Source organism: Girardinichthys multiradiatus, chromosome 11 (genome assembly GCF_021462225.1).
Source record: "Girardinichthys multiradiatus isolate DD_20200921_A chromosome 11, DD_fGirMul_XY1, whole genome shotgun sequence".
NCBI lineage: Eukaryota > Metazoa > Chordata > Actinopteri > Cyprinodontiformes > Goodeidae > Girardinichthys > Girardinichthys multiradiatus.
This window is the reverse complement of record NC_061804.1, coordinates 41,095,155-41,115,316: the sequence shown is the minus strand read 5'-3', so window position 1 is coordinate 41,115,316 and position 20,162 is coordinate 41,095,155. Positions and strand designations below refer to the sequence as shown.

Below are 20,162 nucleotides of genomic sequence, written 5' to 3'. Positions count from 1 at the left end.
GGTTTAAGTGAGAAAATAATTGTATGAATATGTATGCATTTAAATTAGTGTGGGCCAAGCAATTCATTTTCATGGTTGTGGCAAGGTATGCTAAGTCCTTTCCCCTCCTTTTGGAAGGTGTCTGTGACTGTCTGCCGAACAACTGTCATGTCAGCTGTTCTCCCAATGATTGTGTAGATCATAGCAAAACATATCTGGATAATATTTATTGGCCTGATGTAATATTCAAATATTCAGAGAAACTTTGGGTTTTCATCAACTGTAAGCCATAACCATCTAAATTCACAGAAATAAATGCTTGAAATAAAGTGTTTGTATGTAATGATTCCATATAATACCGTATATGTGTTTAATTTGTTTTTATAAAATCGCTGAAATAAATAAACTGTTCAGTGCTGTCACACTTTATTAAGATGCATCTGCATTTATTTTTATCTTAATTATTTTTCTAAATACAAATCAAGGAAGCATGGAAGGCAGACTGAGTGAGGGTGTATGACATGCATTCATCACAGGATGCATTTAATGATGCAACTGATGGCATGTACAGATGTCTGCTAAGCAAATACAGCATCCCATGGTCATATTTTTCCTGTAGCAGCGTTAAACTGTGGCTAAACTGAACATGATTAAACCTTTGTCTACAGTAAATCTTACAGCAGAAAGCTGGCGGAGGGAGCTGAAGCGTTCTTTCCAGGTTACAGCCGCCTTGCGGAAGGCCTCATGGCGAAGTATGAGCTGCTCAACCTCATCTGTTTGGGCCTGGGGCTCTTCTCCCTCTTGCTGCTTCGAGCTGATCAGCGGCTCCTTGGCTTTCAGCCAGGCTTCTGCTTTTACTGTCTCCTGGGTGAACTGGAAGTGTTCCTGCTCTGGAAATGACAGTACACAGACAGCACACTTACTATCATGCTATATTTTACAATTAATGCCCACTCAACTGTAAATCTGGTATTTACATGTTTGAGTGTGTGTGCATTAAGGGCCATGTTATTCCAATATGGATTACAGTTGGACTGATAGTCCTAAAGAGGACATAGTGTCAACTTGTTTAAAGTCGGAGTCCATTTCATCTAAGTGTCTGAGTCTGTGTACTTACTGCGTAGTAACCTTTCTTGGTGTTTGTCCCATTTTTCAACGAGATCCTTCTGCTTTGTCAGAAGGCTGTCCAACTTCTCTTCTATCTGTTGTGACATGTGGACATAGTTTAGACTGGATCATGACTTTATCCAATACTGTTTGGTTTGTATGCTGTTTTATGTGTGCCAATGATGTGTGATTTGCTTTCCCAACCTCCTCCGATGCAGGGTTGCCTGCAGCTATAAGAATCTTGCCGAGGTCTGCACACTGTTGGATGGTTTTGCTGCGACCATCTATTTTGGCTTTTAGATCCTGGTGTTGTTTCATTATCACTTCCAGAGCTGTCAGATCCCTGAGGACAGACAGGTCAGATTGTTGAGAAGAAGCTGAACAAATACTGTTGGTTAATTCTAAGTAGTTCCCCCTCTAAATCATTAAATTCATGAGTTCCAATCACTTCCATGGCTGCAGACCTAAAGAAATCTGACACAAAGGCATGCAGACTGCTTTTACAGACATTTTTCAAAGAATCTGTTGCTTCCAGGAGCTCAATGACTTCCAGCGTGTTATTGCGATAGCATGCCACCTGCACAAAAAGTCCAGTTGTGAGTCCTTGCAACAAAAAATTTCCCTGTCAACTGTTAAATCCCCTTAAACATACTCCTAGACTTGATGTAAGCCTTTAAAAAAGGGCTGAAGCTCTTCCAGCTGCTAAAGGTAGGCCAACATTCTAGAAAACCCAATGGATTAAGAATGGATGTGACAAAGTGAGGTAAATACTTTTTGTAATATATGTATTGCATTATTATTGTTAATATTATTATTTATTGTAGAAAAATTGGTCAATATCATTAAAAAACAACATACATCTTTAAAATAACAAAATACATAAACAGACACATAAAACATAAATCATTAAGCAGTTGAAACATCACAAAATACGCAAACACTTGTTCCAATTTATAGAAGCTAGACGTATACCTTGTGTCACTATGTGTTATAACAGTAAAAGTTATTTCTATTGATTTTTTTTTTCACTCATTTAAATGGCACATACATTTAAAAGCCACCTGCAGTTTTTTCATTATGGCTTTACTGTGATTACACCACACGTGAGCTGTATAAAAAGATGTACAAGAGGCTCGAAAAACTGCCACTTTAACATCATTGTACGCATGTTGCTGCACATTGTCATTATCTCAAAGATCACTTCTTATGATATAACCTAAGTATTTCACCACATCTAACACTTGGTCTGAGAAACAAAAAAGATGGAGAATTTAGCTTCAGATCCTTCTTAGTTGTAGGTGTTACATCTTAGACCTAATAAATCCTTAATAAATCCACATCTTCGCTGACATAAGACTGGTGGAAATGTTGACATAGACTTATTGAGCCCTGCCATTTGTGCACAGACCACTAAGTCAATTTTCTACACAAAATAATATTAGAGTTTTATAATCAATACAGCAAATAAACCTCTTTGTTTAACCAAAGTGCTGTACAGCACAATAACAGATCAATCCCAGACATAAATAATTCAATCTGAAAAGACTCACAAAGAAAGGAATGGCAATTACAAAAGTTTTAATGATGAGAAATTACATGGTTATTTCTTTGGCGCTCGGAGCTGGGAGGAAGACATGAATGGTGAGAATGACATGAGTTGATCGTTTGTAAGGCTTAGATTTAGAGATGTCTTCCCCCTGATCCGACACTGGTGGTGGATTGGCGGCCAGGGAGCGAGGAAGCCTGGAGTAGATGTGAAGGACGATGGTGGAGGTGGGGTGGAGGAGGGATGAGCTCAGCTGAAGGTCCTTTAAAAGCGAGGCGTCGGAAGGTGATTGGATGGAGAATCAGACGGACAGGATGCTGATCGGAAGGCCGGGAGACGCACAGAAGAATCATTGGAAGGTGGAGACGGTGAAGGTGAGTCTTTCATTCTGAATTTTTGTTTAAACTCCATTAACAATAACATACAACAAAAAAACTAAAAAGGATATCTAATGAGAAACACACCTGATTCCTACATTGTGAGGCTATATGTAGAAGTTGCTTAGACATGAATCAATGTAAATCAGTTCCCTTGGTCCTTTAGACCAGGTTGAACTTCCTGGACTGAAGAGTCCCAAGTTTAGATTTGTAAGGTCCATATAAAAGACTCTTAATCATGCATTTTATGCAGTTTTAGTTGAAACTGCAGTGAAAATATCAGTATAAGTAAATAAAACTATTGTTTTCTGAAAACTAAAAATTGAGAGTATTGTGGTACTTTTTATGACCTATTTACATATATCTACAACAGGTATTTTCATCTAAAGTGAAACTAAATATTAAAGCTGAACAGGCAGTGCAATAACAGGCCGTTTTTTGGTACAGTATCACCAGAGATGAAGCTTTGTTTTCATAAAAAAGTTCCTCAGCAAGACATAGAATTTTCAACTAGAACTCCCACAATCTCATAAAGAGTTGCTTGTAACACAGAAGAAAAAAAACGCTCACTTTTAGATTAAACATACGCCAATTTTAGCCAAGACATCTATAGACCATTTAAACATTGTTTAGATGTATTTTAATCACAAATGCTCAATGGGTAGGTTGTAAAAGCTCATTTATTTGTCCTGGCTGTCATTGTCCGAGTGACCTTGTCAGAGGAATAATAGTTACAGTCACTGTCATCCAGAAGAGGAATGTGGATTCTATGGGTCTATTGTTGCCAACAAACAAAAGGAGCAGATGAAGACACCATCTGAAGCTCTCCACATACAAGAATATCTAGTTATGATGACAGAAAGGAGCCATAAAGCAGCAATAAAAAGCAAAAGGGAGATGTATGGAAAGTCATACAGTCAGATATTCATGTGTTTTATGGCAGTTCCTTGTATACTCCTGATCATTTTGTATTTTGTACAGACAAGAGAATTAACTGTCAGTTTCTAAGCCAATCGACTATGCCAAACTGACTATGACAAACTAAATTAGTCGTTTGGCATATGGATTGAAAAAATGAAGACAAGCTGCTTAAAATATTTTTGAATATTAAAGAATAGTTCCCAGTAGACAAACTCTGACAAGCTGACCTGATACCCTAAAACGTTTCCACAAGCAGGGATTGTTAGTTTTTCTTTTGATATTTGTGTGACTGTTATAGAATAGAATAGAAAATACTTTAATGATCCAAAAGAGAAATTGCTTATTCGTTGACAAGCTACTCCATCCAAGGTGTTAAATATTAATAATACAAATATTACCATTATCTGTTCAAAACAGGTAAAAAAGAAACCAAGCATTGGACTTGGTATCTTTTTCTGTTGTACCACACCTACAGGTCCTTCTCAAAATATTAGCATATTGTGATAAAGTTCATTATTTTCCATAATGTCATGATGAAAATTTAACATTCATATATTTTAGATTCATTGCACACTAACTGAAATATTTCAGGTCTTTTATTGTCTTAATACGGATGATTTTGGCATACAGCTCATGAAAACCCAAAATTCCTATCTCACAAAATTAGCATATTTCATCCGACCAATAAAAGAAAAGTGGTTTTAATACAAAAAACGTCAACCTTCAAATAATCATGTACAGTTATGCACTCAATACTTGGTCGGGAATCCTTTTGCAGAAATGACTGCTAGCTGCATTGACCCTGCCCTTGATAAAACACCAGCAGCTGACACGGCACCCCAGACCATCACTGACTGTGGGTACTTGACACTGGACTTCTGGCATTTTGGCATTTCCTTCTCCCCAGTCTTCCTCCAGACTCTGGCACCTTGATTTCCGAATGACATGCAGAATTTGCTTTCATCCGAAAAAAGTACTTTGGACCACTGAGCAACAGTCCAGTGTTGCTTCTCTGTAGCCCAGGTCAGGCGCTTCTGCCGCTGTTTCTGGTTCAAAAGTGGCTTGACCTGGGGAATGCGGCACCTGTAGCCCATTTCCTGCACACGCCTGTGCACGGTGGCTCTGGAGGTTTCTACTCCAGACTCAGTCCACTGCTTCCGCAGGTCCCCCAAGGTCTGGAATCGGCCCTTCTCCACAATCTTCCTCAGGGTCCGGTCACCTCTTCTCGTTGTGCAGCGTTTTCTGTCACACTTTTTCCTTCCCACAAACTTCCCACTGAGGTGCCTTGATACAGCACTCTGGGAACAGCCTATTCGTTCAGAAATTTCTTTCTGTGTCTTACCCTCTTGCTTGAGGGTGTCAATAGTGGCCTTCTGGACAGCAGTCAGGTCGGCAGTCTTACCCATGATTGGGGTTTTGAGTGATGAACCAGGCTGGGAGCTTTAAAGGCCTCAGGAATCTTTTGCAGGTGTTTAGAGTTAACTCGTTGATTCAGATGATTAGGTTCATAGCTCGTTTAGAGACCCTTTTAATGATATGCTAATTTTGTGAGATAGGAATTTTGGGTTTTCATGAGCTGTATGCCAAAATCATCTGTATTAAGACAATAAAAGACCTGAAATATTTCAGTTAGTGTGCAATGAATCTAAAATATATGAATGTTAAATTTTCATCATGACATTATGGAAAATAATGAACTTTATCACAATATGCTAATATTTTGAGAAGGACCTGTATACTGAACTGCGACACAAAACCAAGGTACGGTAAGGTGATTAAGGTGAAGATTAGGACTGCATCCAGAAGAACTGAGGGATAGATAAAACCTCTCTATTGACCATAGAGCATTTATTTGGATTTCAGTCATTCCAAACTACATTGCTGGCACTCAATCGACCCCTTCCTTGAAAATATTGCACTGTTACATCAAAGTCCATTGTAAGAAGCTCTGTCCAGCTTTAACTTCAAACCTTATTGAATGTAGGATGCAACGGTACGTATTTGTTCTGAAAATCGTTCAGTGTGGGGTTTGTGCAGTGAACTAATTCAGGATTATTTTATCCACATGCTGGAGATTTATATATGGAACTAAAACGCTGTAGTTGAAAACATTTCTGGTCAGAGATAATGTCCAAATAAAAAGTACGACCATGTAAATGCTATAGAAATAAACATTTAAACAATTGCAAAAATTACTTTACTTTTTATCCTGTTTTACTGTCATATCAGTTACTCTGACCAGAAATGCTTTATATGATCTGGACCAACCATTCTCAATACATGTTATACACTGGAACAATTTTGATGGTGCACCACCTCCAGCCTTCATTTCTGTAAATTGCTATAATGTCTTTAAGATTGGAGTTGTTATAAGATAGGAGTCCACTTTGATTTTTGGCCCCTGTTGTATTAATTGCTAGCTTCAGCCTCCAGGATAAACTAAGATGCCAGGAGAGTTCAACTGCTTATAACATTTTACCAGAACCTTTGATTCAAAAATCCTGAACTATCTCTTTAAAGTCTGCTGTTTTGAAACATTGCAGTTTTTAAGTTAACTACAGTGACAGTGGAGAAAGAAAGGTGGATTGACCAAACCTTTTATGTCACCAATGTTCAAAGTATGGAGCTAGCTCTGTGTTGAAGTGTGTTATATACTTGAAACAGCTGGTACAACTGGGTCAAAGAAAAGACAAGCTAAAATGCAGACCCAGCAGCCCGTAGCAGGGACATAACCCTCCACTTCAGACCGGTAAAGGTGTAGGAATCTTTATAGCAGTAGACATGCTAAAGGTAATAGAGGCATGTTATAATGTTCCCTATTATCAGCATTTTTACACATTTTTAAAATTACAGTAGCCTTATGGAACACACACTTATGCAAAAAGCTTGCAGCTTTTCATTTCTCATATTTTTTTATCCAATACATTTGTTTGCGATTAAAATTATACAAGATACACAATGTCACAGTTTATTTGGAAACAAGTTTTGAAATATTTATCAAGTTTTACCAAGTCTAACTGCATGTTAAAAGCTAACATGGAAGATCGAGGTGTGTCAACCTTTAAGAGCCACTTCACATTTAAAGATCTTAAATCAAGTGTTATAGTGTGGCAAATTCACAGTAATAAAATGCAGCTGGGTTGGAAAAGAAAATGGAGTGGGAATGTTACAGCCTTATGATAAATTAAACAAAGGAAGTCACACTAAATCAGGTCAAGCTTGCCTAATTTCACACAGAAAGTAATGACTTTCTGGTCCAGATGGCCTGTATGAGAACCCAGAGTTATTTAGCGGAACTTACAGCAATTTCAACACAAACTAGATGGAGAAAGACACAATGTCTTACCTTGGCTCATCCCATCTTATTTGACCCATTATGCCTTCCATCCACATTAGGTTTTCACGCACCACTGAGAAGAACTGCACCTTGTCGGTAACAGAAGTGACCTGGATGCGACTAGCCTCACAAGAACTCAGCAGCTCCTTCCAAGCTTCCATTACTTCCTGTTCTTTTACCATGATGGCCTCTGCCTTTTCCCCAGCATAGATGGTCCTGAGCTGGGCAGCATTCTCCTGGAGTTGCCTCACCTGCAAAAAGACAGAACAGAGGTGAATAGTTGCGTCATTTCCCAATGAAAATACCCATCACAGAAGAACAGAGAATAGCTTTAGAAAACAGATTTTTTGTTTTCAGGCTATAATCTGAATAACCAAGTTAATAGAAGCCTTGTGAAAGTTTGTCATAATCTGTAAACTGGGCATTCGATTTATATAAATGTATGTTTTTTTTAAGAAATGTCTCGCTGTAAATGTTAACTTACTATCCAGCTTTTATACTGCATAACTGATTTACAGAGATAAGTTTTATCACTTGCCTGTGCAACTAGCAGTTGAAGGGCATGCTCGAAGGAGTGCATGAGTCTCTGCAGGGTAGCTGGATTGGTGATGTTGGCCTGGCATGCCCTCACCTCTGGCAGCTGCTTCATCTTCCCTGTGATCTGAGCCAAGACCTACAGCACAGGAAAGTGTTGTCATCACGGGTGCTTTAAAAATAGAAGCCTCATACCGGTCAGACTGTCTACCTGAAGTGCAGGAGAACGTGCTACACCCCCAGTCATAGTACGTCATTTGTTTTGACTCTACCTCTTTGCAGTCAGTAAAGAACTTGTGCAGCTGTTGGGATGCTGCCAGCATCTGCCTGCGGGTCTCCATGAGCTCCAGGAGGTCAGCCCATGACTCATTCAGACCGTCTTTCCACTCAGCGATGGTGGCTGCATCTGAGTGGCCACAGTCAATCATCTCGTTCACCATTTTGTTCACTTGCTCCATGCGCCGCTCACCAATGCTTTTGGTTTCTGAGGCAAACTTGGTGAACCTCTCCTGAAGCACCTGAAGCACACATCACACACACCTCATAAGGACTAGGAACTGTAACCTGTACTTTCTTTCTGCAACCTGTCATAAAGCAGAGCTGCAGAAAACGCTGAATTACAATCATTCTCAATATGTGCAATATCACAATAGCAAAAGATTCCTACTGTTCCATGCATTCACACTCTGCATGCCAATAATATATTGGAACAGTTGGACTGACTTTCACTGCCCAGTACACCCATGATTTAGATTTTAGTGACCAAGATGCTAAATTCATGAAGACTGGTGGGATGAACAAAGAAAATGTGGGTTAATCACAACCTATATTGCTTTTAAAATATTTAACTTTATTGCAACTACATGCTTTACTCATAAAACCTATGTTTTGCTGTTTTAGTGCAGTTTGTTCATCGTAATTAGGTATTTTGAATGGAATAGTTGTCATATTCATTCATTCATGGATAAGTACTACCCATCACTCTGTCCTTAAATACAGTTAAACCCAAAATTATTCATATTCCTGGCAGATTTACATTTAAACTTATTTTCTTTCAATCCAAAATTTGGTTTCTGATGGAAAATCCGACAACCACCGCTGGATAAAGTAATAGAAAAAGAGTATTAATACTGGAAAAGAATCAGTTTTATTTTGAAAAACAAACACATTGATGAAAATGATTTTTATCTTTCTCAATAATGAATTTACAACATTTAAACCTTTCTTATAATTACTGACCAACCTTTAGCAGGTAACCATTAATATTTTTTATGATTTATCTTTGGTGATGCGCTCCATATTTTTAATGTTGGATGGTCTCTATGCCATTATCCCAATTTTTAGCTCCCTCCACAGATTGTTAGATTCAATTTAGGGACCCTGGCTGGGCCACTCCAAAACATTTCAATTACTTCCTGTCAGAAGAAACATGTTGCTAAAATAAAAATAATTTTTTTTAAAACTTAAGTCTGCCAGGGGTATGAATAATTAAGATCGGGTTTTTGTGTATAGATTAATATTATCTACTGAACTGCTATAATGAGCATTTTGTAGAACGATCAACTAGTGAAATGTGCTGCAACTCAGATAGAGAACAGTGGTCATTTACCATTTGCTGATCAGTTATGAGGGCCACTTTTTTTGTTTTTTTCTAAATGATTTTGTCAGAATCTTTTGGTCAGTTGGTTTTCTGATCTATTGAGGCAGAGAAATTGAACATTTCCTTTGTATAAATACTGAGCGATTTCCCCAGAAGTGATAGAACAAAAACATAAATTCTTTAACAAGTAAAAATCCCCATAAAATTAAATTGATTTTTTTCTGCTTATCAATAAATGAAGCATACAATATTTTAATTATACAAATAAAGTAGTCTGAATTTTTGTAGGATAGGGATATGTAAATTATTGTAGATCAAAAACATAAACAGGGTTGTGCAAGTTCACCTTATACAAACCTTTTGGGCTCAATTGAAAAAAATAATTAGTCTATTTTCAGCAAAAGGTTCAAGATTTGGGTTACTTTCTTTGCAGATTCTTGCAGTATTTAGCCAAGTTAAATGACTTAATTAAAAGCCAATTTAAATTAACCATTTTCTGCTATTGAGTAAAAAGTCACTGGGCAGATGTGGTCCCACTCACTATGAAAGTAAAAAGATTGCAAAATGGGTTGTTGGTAAAAGACCCATACTTTATATGATACCTAACATTTTTTACTATAGGAAACCTTTCATTGGTTGGTGATAAAATTTAGCCATAATTAAAAAAAGTCTCTATTTGTATCATTTGTACCATTCTTTGTATAATTTGTAATGTCCTTAATTGGAGTTTGGGGTCGCACAAATGGTCTCCGGGCAGCACTTTTGGGACCCCTATTTTATACTCTTCTTCCCAATACATATGAATTTTACAAAACTAAAGCAACACTTATACTTCTTCCACAAGACAGGAATTATTTCACAAAATTATTCATTTTACTTCATCCCCACATTAGGCACGTTTTTAGATGCTCATTTAGATGCTCCAGCTCATTAAGCTGGATAAACTGTTTCAGTTACTTTTTAATTACTATATACTTTTCTCTGTCACTTATGTGCTTGCTGTTTTGTGGCAGAAAATCGTTCTTAAATTATGTGAGAAGAACTGTGATATAATTTATGAAGTTCAAAAATTGTTGACACACTGAACTTGATGTGTTTGCTCTGGCATATCTTATTTATGCTATTTGGTTTGTGAATGACATGGAGTAGATAACGTACATAAAATGTGCAGGAAGTTAAACTTGCAGTGTGCTGAAAATGGAATAGAGTTTGAAATATTAGAAGAACCTAGGCTGCTTTGAAGACCACATCCATACAATAAATATTTCAACAGAACAAAGTAAAACTGCATTTTGCACACATTCCACAGACATGGTTGAGGAGGATGACAGTGCTTATACTGGAATGATCAGCCTGCAGTCCTGACCAGTAGACACAGTGAGGCATTTTTGTCAAATAAAAATGTGATATCACCAATACAGTTTTTAAGCTTTAACGACCCAACTTCTGGAATACTCATTCAGATGAAGACTAAAAAAAGTAAACATTTTCACCTCATATTCTCTGCAGTTTAGCATGAGTCAAAAAAAAAAAAGAAGCAGGTTCTTCTTTTGTTCTTTTCTTATTTTGTTCTGTATTTGTGTTCTTGGATCGAAGCTCATTTGCTATCCTCAGATAGTTTACTGGGGTAAAACAGACACTAGAACCATGCTGATGAACTAACCGTCACTTCCTCAAGGTCGTTGCCCAGCTCAGTAGAACTTGCCACAGCCTCACGCTCAGTGATCCATTTCTCTAACTCCTCAACTTCCTTGTTGAGCTGGTAGAGCCAGTACTGTTGCTCCAGCTTGGTTTTTCTGTGCTCCACCATGTCTTTCAGTGACACATACAGCCTGTCTATGTGGGACTGCTGCTTGGTAATCTGCTCACTGTTGAAAGGAAGGAAAAAGACAACGATACAGACACAGACGAATAATTGACTAGTCCAAGGGTGTGTCATAAGAAAGTATTTGCTGCCTCCCACATTTCTTCTGTTTTTCCTTTTTTTTGTAACACTCAAGTGTTTTTGGATTGTCAAACACATTTTCACTTAATACAAAATCCTGTTTTCAAATAATAATTTATTAAGGGAGAAAAGCTTTCCAAATCAAACTGGCCATATGTGGATTTGACCCTAAACCTAATAACTATTTGTACCACTTTTGGCAGATACGAAAAGCAATTGCAGACCATCACACGGTCACCACCATGTTTGACTGTGGTTCTGATGTTATTTAAAAAAAAAGCTGTGTTCCTACAGTATGGAGCGGGGACAGAAAATGGATGGATTTCACTGTGGTTCAATGAATTTCTAAGATTTTGTGATGACTTTGTAAACCTTTCTAGGCTGATAGATGTCATTGACTTTGTTTCTCATCTGTTCTTGTTTTTTTTTTTAGATCGGGACAAGAGGTGTTTTGACTTTTTTAGATCTTTTGTTTAATTCATGTTTGTCAAGCAAGTTAGCTGCATTCTGGTCAGGCAGTAATAAAGCCAGGGTGTGGTGAGTGAAAGTGAAAAAAGGTTTTCTTATCTGTTGTTTTTTTTTAGTTAGAAAGCATTATTTGGTTTGGATAGCTTGTTCTATTATTAAATTATCATTTGAAAACTTAGATTACATTAGATATTTAAATTTATTTAATGATCTGAAACTTTCAAGTGTGACAAAAATGTAAACATGGAGGAAATCTGTAAGGAGTCATATACTTTATCACGGTCCTAAAGAACAACTGTGATGTTCAAAGCACACCTATCTGGGTGTCCCAGTTCCAGTAATTGCTGGCATTGCTGAGAGAGCATGCCTACTGTCTCTGCATACGTTTCTACTGTTTGCTCCAGAGCCAGGTGGGCCTTCAGTAGCTGCAGGGTGCTTGCCTCATCCTATAAAAAGTCACAATAATGTCAAGCTACATCAGATGACACAAGTTCAGTGAGTACACACGTGTTTGAATGTCAGAACCATACGTACCGTGCCTTTCTCTTCATTAGCAACATGGAGCTTCTGCCCTGACAGCCAGGACTCCACTTTAGTGGCCTCATTGTAATACTGGTGAGACTGTAGGGCAGCATCTAGCATCACAGAACGCCTTTCTGTCTCCAGCTGCAAAACCTCCCACAGCTGGTGCACGTGCCCCGCTCCATCACGCACAAAGTCCACCTCAGGAGTTCTTAGCGAGGCAATGATTGCAGCCCGTTCCAAGACCTCCTCAATCCGAGCCCGTCGCCCTGTCAGCTCTCTCTGGAGTGTCTGTAGGACCAATCAGAAAGGTGTTCTAAGGGTAAGAATGTCCACCTGTCAGGTAACCATAGCCAAAGGATATCCATGACATGTACCTGGTGTTTTTTGACATGCTGCTGCACACTCTGGAGGTTATTCCCATAATCCTTACATGATGCTAAAGGAAGCCTTTCTTGGACCCACAGCTTCAACAAAGACAAGAACATCATTTACCTTTTTAAAATGCACATTTATGAAATCTACTCAAATATAAATGCCGCAACAAGAATATGAGTTTACATTCGCTCACCATTAGAAGGAATTTCATATTAATTTGGGGCTTTTAGAGATGTATTTGATCCATTCTTTTTTCTGAGTGGGATGATTATACAGAAAACAATTCTTAATAATGGTTCAAAACAGGAAATGGGTCAAGAAGTTTAAATTGATTGTGGAATTTCTCCATTTCACACAGGGTCAAAAATATACATATAAGCTCCAATCTAAACACAATCCCCAATTAATATTTGGATAAGTGTCCTTTTGAAAGCTGCAACCACACACCTTTTGTAGCCATCAACAAGGTCCTGACAAAATTCTGCTATGATGTTTGATTAGTCTTATCAGGAACTGTTCATTCACTTTTGATGATTTGACAGGTGTTTTGGATCATTTGCCTGTTTAAACACATACATAGTTAACTTTCTGAATGGCCGCCGAAGTCCTAACCCCAACACTGTTTCAGATTTCAATTCAGTTCAGTGTGTATATATATTTATATAGTGCACTTTACAAATAAAGGTCAATTCAGTCAGTATCGACAGGTATGGGGACAATGCTTAAAAAGCAGGGCATGACACAGGAAACCAACTAACCTATTTAAAAAAAACTTTGCCTAGACAAGTGGTCAAATATTCAGCTACATTTATGTCAGAAGCTGGTCAATAGCTCCTATACCTGCGTGGTCCAATTACAACTTGCCAAAGAAGGTTAATCCACATATTAGTATGTTATATTCTTAAGTGTTTGGGTTTTGGTTCTCTTTTGTGTTTCTGTTTGTACCACCTACCTGTCCTGTTTTTATGTTCTAAATATTGCCATACTTTAGTTAATTTGTGTTCAGTGTTGTTAGTAAGATATTGCCATGCAATTTCATTACTTCAGATTTATTTTCTTATTGTGTTCTGTTCCTTGTGTATTCCTGTTTATTCCCCTTAGGTTTGTATTTGTCTTTTGCCCTTGGTTAAGTGTTTCCATGTGTCTTAGTTCAGCTTCTCTGTGTTAATTAGTCTCCACACTTCTCTCTGTATTTAAGTTCACTGTTGGTCATTGTTCTCCACTGGAGCCTCCCATTACTCTTCGTATTATTTCTTGTTGCCCTCCTCATTTAACCACCTGTGACTCTGCCTGTTCCTCATGTCCTTTTCTCCTTGTGTTTCTTTGTGAAAGTTTCCATTTTATTATTAACCCACCGGTCACAATAGTAACCAAAAATAATTTTTTCATTTCTAAGGCTATAAAAACGTTACTGAAGGATATATGAATGCATTTCCAGCAAATATTGAAATAATACAGGGTCTCAATCAAATATGTGCAGTGTTGCATGTTTACACACAGACATACACACACAAACAAACACACACACACACACACACACACACACGCAAGCACACACACAAGTGGTTACAAACAGACAACACTACGGAGTGTAGGAAGAAAAGTTGAAAAAAAAAAACTAAATGTCCTAAATGTTCCAGGAAAAGTCATTTTTCAGACATTCAAGGCATTGCTTTGCACTTTGTAATACAACTTATTTTATTTTGTTGTTCAGTCAGTCAGTGTGGGCCTATACTTGAAAGCAGGTTCAGCCAGCTACCTCTATCCTAAATGTTTACCTTCATGCTCAGTGTCTTCAATGTATACCACACTAAAGAGAATGTTTTTCAATGAATGTTGCACTAAAGTAAGTGGCGCTAAAGTTACAATGTTGAAATACATTGATGATTGTTGTTGATTTTTGTCTTCACCTTATAATTCATAATGGTGTTCCCAGTATTCATATTACTAGCCAATAGTATAAAGTTTTTATGTAAAATATTCATACTACAATGAGGGTACATTTACAGGCAATGCTGGAACTTTTAAAAGTGATAATTAGCCTTTGATATGAGGATTTTATAACCTCTCATGCACGCGGACACACACACGTACGCACACACGCACGCATGCACACACACACACCCACACACACACACTGCACAGGTCAAATAGACCTATATTCAGTCTGTCCAATGGTTGATACAACACAGTATCACACCGGTCACAATTGTGACCGATCATAAAACACACTTTTTCACACACTTTTCCATGAAAAGTTATAGAAGATATTATTGGTTGTTTCAAAGGGATACTGATGACACATGATTTGGATATTTTTGTGTCTGGGAAGAATTTGGGATTAAGTGGGTTAAAGCTCTGCACTTTTCATCCCAGGTTCCTCTCTGTGCCTTAGGCCTACTTTTAAATCACACTACATGACATTGTGGGGAATATTGTTTGACTAATTGGCTTGATTAATGTTTATATTTGGACCAGTGTTGATTACAGAACATTCAAAATAAATTAAATTTTGTGCAGCCAGTTCATGTTTTAAAAATAATTGAAGGTGTTTGTTGTAAGCTGAAATAATAATGGTTGAAATGAAGACAGCATTCATGTCCAGGATGAATGGATGAAACTTTTGACTACTACTGTACAATATGTGTCTTTGTATTAGCAAATTAGTGATGGAAAATAGGATCATGCTGTTTTCGTAAAACAGAGGATGTAAAACTCACTATTTCATCCTCCAGATCCTGGGCAACCTGGTGCATTTCCTTGGAAGCCAGCAGGATACGGCGCCTTTCCTTCAAGGGTTCAATAAGGCGAACAATGCGGGTTTCCACCTCACCCGACTGCTCACCGACCTCCTTGTCACCTGCCATTAGGCCTCGCTGGGGCAGGCTAAGGCCATGCAAGCTTCCCAGCTCCCCCACATCCTTATAGAAGTCCCCTATCTGAGACTCGATCGCCTGCAGAAAAATGAAATGGAAGGTCATGCAAAAATTGGACAATACACATCAGCTGTTTTCCTGTCAGAACATATCAGAGCGATGTCATGTTTTGCCTCAGTTAAAGAATAAAAAGCATATGCGGCATTTTTTTAATGCCATTAAACATTTTGTATGACATCATGCCAACACTTAGATCACTGCAGATCTTTCAAACAAAAATGTACAGTGTATTGCAAAATTATTAATTTCTTTTGAACAAGCACAAAGAGGAGCAAATTGTGAAGTGGCACAAATTATACATGATTTTCCTATTTAAAATCTAAAAAGTGTGAGCTGCATTTGTATTGAGACCCCTGAGTCAATACTTTGTAGAACTGACTTTTACTGTGATTATAGCTGCAAGACTTTCAGGGTGTGTCTCTACCAGCTTTGCATTTCTAGAGACTAACATTTTAACCATTCTGCTTTGCAGAAAAACTCAACTTCAGTTAGATTGGATGATCATTCATTTTTAAGGTTTTGCCACAGATTCTCAAAAAGATTTAGCTCGAAACAGAATGTGCCATAATGACCTGTAAATATGCTTTGATCTAAATCATCCCATTGTAGCTCTGGCTGGGTTGTTGACCTGGTGGAAGGTGAACCTCCACTCCAAACAGGATTTCTACCATAATTATCCTGTATTTAGACCAGCGTCTTGTCCCTTCTGAAGAAAGCACACTGCCACCACCACCATGTTATACAGTAGGGATGATCTGTTCAAGTTGATGTGCAGTGTTAATTTTTCAGCAAACATTATGCTTTGCATGCAGGCCTAAAGGTTCCATTTTCATCTTATATTTCCATAGAACCTTCTTCTACGTGTTTGGAGTGTCCCCTTATTGCTTTTGGCAATCAGGAAACTGTACATTTTAAGGATTTCTTTCAATAAAGACTTTCTTCGTACCACTCTTAAAGAAAGGCCAGATTTGTGGAGTGCCGTTGTCAAACACATTCTACCAACTGATCTCTGCTTCTCATATTCAATTCAGTTTATTTATTTAGCACCAATTCACAACACATGTTGTCTCAAGGCACTTCACAACAGTCAGGTACATACATTCCAATTAATCCTAACCATTGAACAGTGCAGTCAGATTCAGTTATTTATTCAAATTGGATAAAACGTTTTTCCATCTAAGGAAACCCAGCAGATTGCATCCAGTCAGTGACTTGCAGCATTCACTCCTCCTGGATGAGCATGTAGAGACAGTGGACAGTCACTGGTGTTGTCTTTGCAGCAATCCCTCATACTGAGCATGCATGTAGCGACAGTGGAGAGGAAAAACTCCCTTTTAACAGGAAGAAACCTCCAGCAGAACCAGAACCAGGCTTAGTATGAGCGGCCATTTGCCACAACCGACTGGGGGTTTGAGAGAACAGAGCAGAGACACAAAGAGAACAAAGAAGCACTGATCCAGGAGCACTTTCTATGGGAAGGAAAAGTAAATGTTAATGGATGTAGCTCCTTTAGTTGTTTCACCTAGAAAGAAAGAACAGATAAACTCTGAGCCAGTTTTCAAGGTTAGAGTCTGAAAGAGAGCACATATAATTAGTTACAGTAAAAGGTCAGTCAATTGCCATGTCTAGGAGAGAGAAAGGGTTAAACACCGAAAGATAGGGCCAAGTGGATCATCGGTAGAGGGTGAGCATTAAGTTGTTGCCAGCAGAAGCTTGGACGATGCCCCTCTCCAGAAAGGTGTCACAGGTAGACAGAGTCAGGCCAGGTGTAGCTTCTAGGAAGAGAAAAGAGAGAACATAAAGTTAGAAGCTGAAATAACAGCAAATAATGCAAAACTGGAGAGTAGTATGAGAATGTAGCGAAGAGAGTGAAAGTGATCATTATGTCCTCCAGCAGCCTAAGCCTATAGCAGCATAACTACAGAGATAACTCAGGATAACCTAAGCCACTCTAACTATAAGCTTTATTAAAAAGGAAAGTTTTAAGCCTAGCCTTAAAAGTAGACAGGGTGTCTGCCTCGCGGACTAAAACTGGGAGCTGGTTCCACAGGAGAGGAGCCTGATAACTAAAGGATCTGCCTCCCATTCTACTTCTAGAGACTCTAGGAACCACCAGTAAACCTGCAGTCTGAGAAAGAAGTGCTCTGTTAGGAACATATGGACCAATCACATCTCTGATGTATGATGGAGCTAAATCATTAAGAGCTTTATATGTGAGGAGGAGAATTTTAAATTATATTCTGGATTTAACAGGGAGCCAATGAAGGGAAGCTAAAATAGGAGAAATATGATCTCTCTTTTTAATTTTCATCAGAACTCTTGCTGCAGCATTTTGGATCAGCTGAAGGCTTTTAACTGCATTTGTAGACATCCTGATAGTAAAGAATTACAATAGTCCAGCCTTGAAGTAACAAATGCATGGACTAGTTTTTCAGCGTCACTCCTGGATAGGATATTTCTAATTTTTGCAATGTTCCTGAGGTGAAAGAAGGAAATCCAAGAAACCTGTTTAATATGGGATTTAAATGGCATGTCCTGGCATTTTAATGCTCTCCAGTCAGTTTAGGTGGGCAGCCATGTCTTGGTAGGTCTGCGGTGGGTCCATCCTCTTCCCATGTTAAGATGATGGAGTGAACAGAGCTCTGTAAGATGTTTAAAGCTTGGGATATTGTGTTAGAACCTAATCCTGCTTAAAACTTCTCCACCACTTTCTCCCAGACCTGTCGGCTGTGTTCTCTAACTTACCTCTGAGGCCTTCATAGAACACCTGGATTTATACTGACATTGAATTACACACTGTTGGACTGTGTTTACTATTTAGGTGACCTCTGAATGCAGTTGGTTGCAATGGATTTTATTAAGGGGCATTTGAGTAAAACGGGCTAAATGCAATAGCACTGCACACTTTTCAAAAGTTATTGGTAAAATATTCATACATTCTTTTTTACTCTTTTTATCCTCTTCCACTCTGCAATAAGCTCTACTTGTGTGGGTCTATTACATAAAATCCCAACAAAAAAATTCAAGTTTGTGGTTACATGTTTAAATGGGAAGAAATGTGTAAAAGTTGAAAGGGAATTAATATTTTTGTAAGTCACATGTGCATTTGATATACAGTATATATCAAATATTCACAAAAGTTCAATAGTCTCTACAAGGTCGATGACAAAACATGGTTGTAACTTTAATAAACTGCTGCTGAGGAGAAGGTTTGGATCATTGAGACATTTTGTTGCTGCTCTTCTGTGAATATCTTCTCAAAGTGAACAAGTTAGTCTTTGATGCTTGCCTGGAATTTCTGGAGCTGCTCATTGAAGGTAGGCAGGTGGTGTGCCTGTTCCAGCTGGGGGGGCTGCTGCTCCAGGTGAGAGAGCTGGTTGTCGAGGTCGGAGTAACTCTTCACCGCCGGCTCAGGCTTGTTGTTTTCAAAGAGCTGGCGGGCCTTGGCCTTTGTTGTGGTCTCCAGGTCAGACCAGCACTCTCTGATCTCCTCTAGTTTCTGCTGCACGACTGAACGCAGCTCCGGCTTCTCCTGGATCAGCTCCTGACCCTCCTGGATGAAGAAGGCAAATATTACCAAGCAGTTATTAAAATACATTCCAGACTGAACAAAAATAACCACATTAATTTACTGTCAGTCAATATGCATTTAGCCACTTTATTAAAAAAAACATTTTCTGAGGGAAAGGCCTTTCTTGGCTGACTGATTTCTTTACACTGTGCACACATACAGTCTTTAATGTCAGGTTTTGCTTCAAGGGAAGGTTTTTATGATCTGAAGTGATTGTTGCCCCATTTTGTACCGTTCTAGAAATCTATGAACAGTACAACTTGTTCACTGTCAGCTACTTTAGATTTCAAAGAAGGAGTGATTTCCAGTTTACAGGTACATTTAATACGTGTAATTTCTTCTTCATCAATGTGATTTTTAAATGACTGGAATTTATCTTTTATCATTTACTAAAGGAACACAGCTCACTTTCACATCTATTGTGCCTACAGTTTATTGTAAATACATGACACAACAGTGATTCTCAATAGATCTAGACTTTGACTGGACCACTTCAACACAAGTATGTGTTTTGATCTAAACCATTACATTGCAAGGTGAACTTCCACCAAGCATCTAACAGAATTTCTTTCAGATTGTCCAGTATTTAGCTCCATCCATCTTCCTATCAACTCTGGCCAGTTTCTCTTTCTCTGCTGAAGAAAAGCATGATGCCGCCACCACCATATTTCCTAATGTGTTTAGTCTAATTTGCAGTGTTAGTTTTCTGCCACAAATAAAGTTGTTTCATGTCAGCTAGAAAGATATTTTTTGTCACATTTGAACTAAACACTTTCTTCCACATGTTACTGATTAGTACATGACTAATCATTCTTTTGTCAACAGATTCTTCCCCCTGAGCGGTAGATCTCTGCAGCTCCTCCAGAGTTACCATGGGCCTCTTTGCTCATTCTCAGATGAAAGCTCTTTCTGCCAGACCTGTAAGTTTAGGATGATGGGTT

The 20,162-nt window shown here is 38.3% G+C and overlaps 1 protein-coding gene across 1 annotated transcript in view; it reads right to left on the bottom strand.

The window, feature by feature from the left end:
• Positions 1-497: 497 nt before the first annotated feature.
• LOC124876800 (spectrin beta chain, non-erythrocytic 4-like) overlaps positions 498-20,162 on the bottom strand; it is a 31,340-nt gene continuing 11,675 nt past the window's right edge. The window contains exons 3-14 of the mRNA XM_047379811.1: positions 18,940-19,203; positions 15,435-15,668; positions 12,714-12,803; positions 12,349-12,627; positions 12,130-12,260; positions 11,065-11,269; positions 8,074-8,319; positions 7,806-7,940; positions 7,277-7,518; positions 1,291-1,429; positions 1,097-1,181; positions 498-869 (exon numbers count right to left, since the gene is read on the bottom strand). Of these exons, the coding sequence (XP_047235767.1) occupies positions 604-869; positions 1,097-1,181; positions 1,291-1,429; positions 7,277-7,518; positions 7,806-7,940; positions 8,074-8,319; positions 11,065-11,269; positions 12,130-12,260; positions 12,349-12,627; positions 12,714-12,803; positions 15,435-15,668; positions 18,940-19,203 (2,316 nt within the window). The 3' untranslated portion in view covers positions 498-603. The remainder of the gene's footprint in view (positions 870-1,096; positions 1,182-1,290; positions 1,430-7,276; positions 7,519-7,805; positions 7,941-8,073; positions 8,320-11,064; positions 11,270-12,129; positions 12,261-12,348; positions 12,628-12,713; positions 12,804-15,434; positions 15,669-18,939; positions 19,204-20,162) is intronic.